This window comes from Neopelma chrysocephalum, unplaced genomic scaffold (genome assembly GCF_003984885.1).
Source record: "Neopelma chrysocephalum unplaced genomic scaffold, ASM398488v2 Primary Assembly neopelma1_181, whole genome shotgun sequence".
In the NCBI taxonomy this organism is placed as follows: Eukaryota; Metazoa; Chordata; class Aves; order Passeriformes; family Pipridae; genus Neopelma; species Neopelma chrysocephalum.
Window position 1 is genome coordinate 36,379 of NW_020897843.1, and position 2,745 is coordinate 39,123.

The window sequence follows — 2,745 nt, forward strand, 5'->3', positions numbered from 1 at the left end:
CCCGCCACCTGCATCCCGACCCCGCCACCTGCATCCCGACCCCGCCACCGGCACCCGGCCCTGGCACCACCGCCCGGCACCCGCAGCGGCAAGAGGAGCCCAAAGCAAACCTGGCGAGGCTGCCCGGTACTTACCTGTGCCCGTGGCACGCTCGGAGCAGGCGTGGGGACTGAGGGGGGGTTACTGGGGCATTAGTGGTGTGAGGGGTGGCGGTGTGGGGGGGTCAGTGGGTCAGTGGGGGCCCGGGCAGGTTCGGGCGGCCGCGCTTTTCGTACCTCGGGGCGTCTCGCGGCCCTTCGGCGACGCGCACTTGGGGGTGGACAGGGTGATGACCCGGGCTCTGTGACCCAGCCCTGGGGGCACAGGACAAAGCGAGCTCAGCGAAGGGGGGGACGGGGGCGGAGCGATGGACAACGGGTGGGATGGAGGCGATGGCGCCGGGGGCTGCGGCGGGTCCCTCCCTCCCCTCCCTGCGGCCGCCCCCGCGGAGCAGAAGCGGCTGCTCGGCTCAGGGGAGCGTCTACTCTACGAGAGCTGCCCGGACCGGGGGTCTCGGCGAGGCCCCCCGAGGCAGCGACCCCCCCAACATGTCCTCACCTCCGCGGCTAAAAGTCCCAGGCCCTTCGTCCTTCCCTCCCATCACCTGCTTCATGAGCGATCCCAGCTTAGGCTGCTGCCTCTTGTCGGAGAAATCTGCAGCACCAAGAGAACGTCAGCTCCCGAGGGGCCCTCCCGGCCTCCCCTCGGCTGCTCCGAGAGAGGGGAAGGGGCTCAAGAGAAAGCGACAGCAAGCGGAGCCCCCGGGAGCCCCCGGGGCCGGGACGCGGAGCCCAGTGCGCGGGAAGCACCGTCCACCCCGAGCCAGGGAAGCACCGTCCCCCCGGAGCCAGGGAAGCACCGGAGCCAGGGAAGCACCGGAGCCAGGGAAGCACCGTCCACCCCGAGCCAGGGAAACATCGTCCCCCGGAGCCAGGAGCCAGAGCCCAGCGTGTGGGAAACGCCGTCCAGCTGGAGCCACGGCCAAGAGGCGCCTGGTGCGGCCGGTGCGGGAGGGGGCTCGACCCGGCCCTGCTCCCCCCCGGGTGGGGGATCACCCTGTCCCAGCCCCTGCCCTGCCAGGGCACTGTGCCCCCCCAGCGCCGGCTGAGCCCCCTCCTCCGGGCACGTCCCCCCCCGCCGGGGAGGGGCCTCGGAGGGGCTGCCGGCATGTCCTCTATCCCCCCCGGCTCAGGGACCCCCCCCAGCTCCCCCCAACCCCCTTGAAGCGATGATGGGTGGGATGGCTGGGACGGGATGGAATGGCTGGGACGGGACGGTGGGTGGAGCTCTGTCCTGGAGGGAAGGGCCGACTGGGAAGGGCCGAGTGGTGGAGGGCATCAAGGTGTGCACGGACTTACCGGGGGTCCCCGGACAGACCCCAGCCGTGTGCGTGGGGGGCACGCAGCCAGGTCCCGGCTGGAAGGGTCTGTCCCCGCCGGCCCCGGCGAGTGCCTGGATCCCAGCACGGGCTGGGGCTCCCAGTGCTTGCAGCTCCAGGGACACCGGGGCTCCCAAATCCCTCGGGGCTCCCAGCGCCCGAAGCACCCATCCCCACCACCAGCCACGGAGTCCCAGCTGGAGTTTGGAGCTCCAGAGAGTGCACTGAGGGCTCCCAGTGCTCACAGATCCGGGGACATTGGGTTTCCCAAATTCCCTGGGGCTCCCAGTGCTCACCAGTTGCCCCAAAACCCAACCCCACCACCGGCCACGGGGATCCGGCTGGAGCTGGGAGCTCTGGAGAGGCTCCGCTGCCTCCTTGGATGCCAGAGCCTGGGAGAGCGGGTCACTTGGGAAGCACAGCAGGACCCAGGGCTGGCGGGAGCCCACCTGCATCCCTCCCACCCCTCTCCGTGCCCCCCTCCCTCACCTGCACTGCTCATGTGTGCCGAGGTGAACCCGCTGAGCGTGTTGCGCCCGCCGGCATCGGAATAGTGGGGCATGGAGTTGATCACGGCCTGCAGGTACTTCTCCTGCTCCAGGCTCGTGGAATCCGTCTGGGAGGGACCTGGACGGGGAGACCCCCGAGCGTGACCACCCCAGAGCCCGAGGGGAGCCCCATAGCCCCCCAGCTCCGCGTTCCCAGGGCAGGGGGTGGACGGGCACCTGCGGTGGGGGCGTTCTGGGACTTGAAGAGGCCGACGACGCCCTTGCCGTGGAGCCCCCCCGAGCGCAGCAGCACGGCCTTGGTGCGGGAGTTCCTCCAGCACACCACGGGGAAGCGGTTCTGGCGGTAGCAGCGGGAGATGCGCTGGATGGTGTTGTCGGGGATGCTCTGCGGCACGATGAGCAGCCCGGGGTAGCTGCGGGACAGAGCGGGGGGGGCTCAGCGGGGTCCCCCCGGGGGCGGGTGGGGTCCCCCCCGTGCCCGGCTCACCTGCGGCAGATGGCATACATGCGGTTGACGGTGGAGATGCGGAAGGGCTCGTTCTTGGAGCGGGTCAGGCTGCTGCTCAGCGTGCCCAGCCCCAGGCGCTGGTAGTCCCGGCAGCAGGCGCGCTCCACCACGTGAGCGTTGGTCATCTTGTCCGAGGGCCTCATGGTGGTGCTGGGGGTCAAAGTGCTTCTGTCCATGTCTTCGGACACTGTGGGGAGGACAAGGTGGGGTCTGGGGACACGCTTGGCACGGACACGCGGTGTCCCAGCGTGGAGGAGAGGGATGGGATGGGATGGGAAGGGATGGGATGGGATGGGAAGGGATGGGAAGGG

General features: G+C 70.5%; 1 protein-coding gene across 1 annotated transcript in view; it reads right to left on the reverse strand.

Annotated features, from left to right (window-relative positions):
- SBF1 (SET binding factor 1) overlaps positions 1-2,745 on the reverse strand; it is a gene marked incomplete at its 5' end in the record, with an annotated part of 36,639 nt that overhangs the window by 6,524 nt on the left and 27,370 nt on the right. The window contains 5 exons of the mRNA XM_027702213.1: positions 276-353; positions 598-693; positions 1,907-2,044; positions 2,143-2,339; positions 2,414-2,621. Of these exons, the coding sequence (XP_027558014.1) occupies positions 276-353; positions 598-693; positions 1,907-2,044; positions 2,143-2,339; positions 2,414-2,621 (717 nt within the window). The remainder of the gene's footprint in view (positions 1-275; positions 354-597; positions 694-1,906; positions 2,045-2,142; positions 2,340-2,413; positions 2,622-2,745) is intronic.